At 55.3% G+C, this 1,926-nt stretch overlaps 1 protein-coding gene across 1 annotated transcript in view; it reads right to left on the minus strand.

Moving 5' to 3' along the window:
- CCDC180 (coiled-coil domain containing 180) overlaps positions 1-1,926 on the minus strand; it is a 44,500-nt gene continuing 42,574 nt past the window's right edge. The window contains exons 35-37 of the mRNA XM_040963534.1: positions 1,925-1,926; positions 1,127-1,262; positions 1-132 (exon numbers count right to left, since the gene is read on the minus strand). The exon at positions 1,925-1,926 is cut by the window's right edge and continues 104 nt beyond it. Of these exons, the coding sequence (XP_040819468.1) occupies positions 1-132; positions 1,127-1,262; positions 1,925-1,926 (270 nt within the window). The remainder of the gene's footprint in view (positions 133-1,126; positions 1,263-1,924) is intronic.

Consider the following 1,926-nt stretch of genomic DNA (forward strand, 5'->3'; position numbering starts at 1 on the left):
TCACAAGTATAGGCCCTGGATGGTGTGCAGGGAGCGTTTCCAGCAGTCCTTCCAGCGCTGGGCTTCCCTCACCTGGGTCAGGTTCTCAGTCTGGATCTTCTTCAGTTCCTTCTCAAACAAGGCTAAGTATTTCTGGAAGGACAATAGCAGGATGGGGCTGCAGGAGGCGGCAGCTGTGGGCTCTGCCCTGTCCTGCCCCCAGGAGAAGGCTGTAACCTGTTGTGGTAGAAGGCATGGCTCTGAACTCTCTCCCAGCACTGTCAAGTGATACCCAAATCATATCTCATGGAACTGCCCACAATCCATCAGGGCAGTTGCCTCCATTTTAAAGGTGTAGAAACTGAGGCTGGCTCAGGACTCTCTAACTCCTCCAGCCCCACGACAGCCTCCCTGCTGCTCAGGGGTCGTGGCTTCCTGGAGAAGGAGGGGGCTTGTGCCCGCCAGGCCTCAAGCTCCCTGAACTCAGCAGGTAGAGCTGCCCGTTGTGCCTGGGGCTGGGCATGCTGGTCCTGAGTACTCTGTACCTTATCAGTCCTGCGCCCACTCATCTCCAGGCAGGACAAGGCTTCTCTCTGGGAACTGGCGCTAAAAGTCAGTGGCTCTTGACAGCACCCTTTAAGTGGCACCCGTGGGCAGCCTTCTCGTCCAACTTGCCCTGCTAGGGCCCAGTAGGCACTGGGTTCAAATCCCAGCTCTGATGTTCTGCAGTGCCATGGGGGCAGGGAGGAGGCAAGGTTCTTGAAGCCTCAGTGTTCTAAATCATTAAAATTGGGACAGTGATTCGAGCTCTCCCACGCGTGGTCAGGATTTGATAGAGACAACAGGTTAGGGTTAGGGACTATGGCCCCTCTGGAAAGCCCTTGTTTGGCTCTACACTAAGTGGGGTGGCCCCTTGTCCAGCTGCTCATAGTCTCAGCACCCTGCACCAGCACTGTCCATGAACATAAGCTGTCTCAAGTGCAAAGATGCCAACTCAGGCATGCAGGTCCTGTGCCTTCTGGGCCCAACACTGCAGTGCCCTGGTATGTGTGTGTGTGTGTGTGTGAGCACCTTCCCTCCTAAACTGCCAGGTGAGCCCGCTCCACACACACCCCTGGACATACCCTACCTGCCCTCCTGGTCTCACCAAGTACATAGCATCTCGGGCTTCCACGGCCGCCAGGTGGCCCAGGGTGGTCTTGTTGGTGGTGATGCAGGCTGTTTTCCGAGAGAGAAGCTTGTGCTGGGTGGTGACTTGAGTGGGCTTTATGCCCGGCCACTTCCTGCAAACAACAGTTCCAAGAGTTTGGTTTCATCATCATGAGCCACCTGCCATGCCTGCTGTCAAAGTCCAGAATCTCTTTCCTACTCAAATGGCCATGGCTTTCACCATCTTCATGACACAAACAAACCCTCCTGAGTGTTTACAGCAATGCCCTCTGAGTCCTCTGGCTTGTGTTCCCATGTTGTCACCTTGTACTGTTCCCTATTGCCAAGTTCTGTGTGGCCAGGAGAATGAATGGCCTCAGCTTCCTTGTCTACCTGCCAGCCAGATGGCAGAGTTTCCATTCCATTGTCCCTACTGTACCGTCAAAGGCGCTGCCAAGAACGTAGCTGGGCCAGTCACTGCTTTGCATAGTGTCTCCCTGCTGGGACCTAGGGTACAGGCCCCTGCCACATGTGATAGACAGCTGTTGTGGCTCTTAGTACCTCCCAGAGGCACAGGGTGAGTCTCCATTGCATGGCCTGATGATTGTGGCCAAGGCTGCCGCTGCACACGCAACATCACAGAAGGTAGGTTGCTGTGGCCATTTTCCAGATGAGGAAACTGAGGCTGCAAATAGAGTGCCTTTCCAAGGTTCATCTGTCTGCACGTCCATTGCCCATCTGACTTGGGAGTGTTAACTCTGCCCCTGCAGTGCCCCGCCCCCAGCTGGGGTCTCACCT

The sequence above is a fragment of the Ochotona curzoniae genome, unplaced genomic scaffold, assembly GCF_017591425.1.
Source record: "Ochotona curzoniae isolate NIBS_2020 unplaced genomic scaffold, NIBS_Ocur_1.0 scaffold_3208, whole genome shotgun sequence".
Lineage (NCBI taxonomy): Eukaryota > Metazoa > Chordata > Mammalia > Lagomorpha > Ochotonidae > Ochotona > Ochotona curzoniae.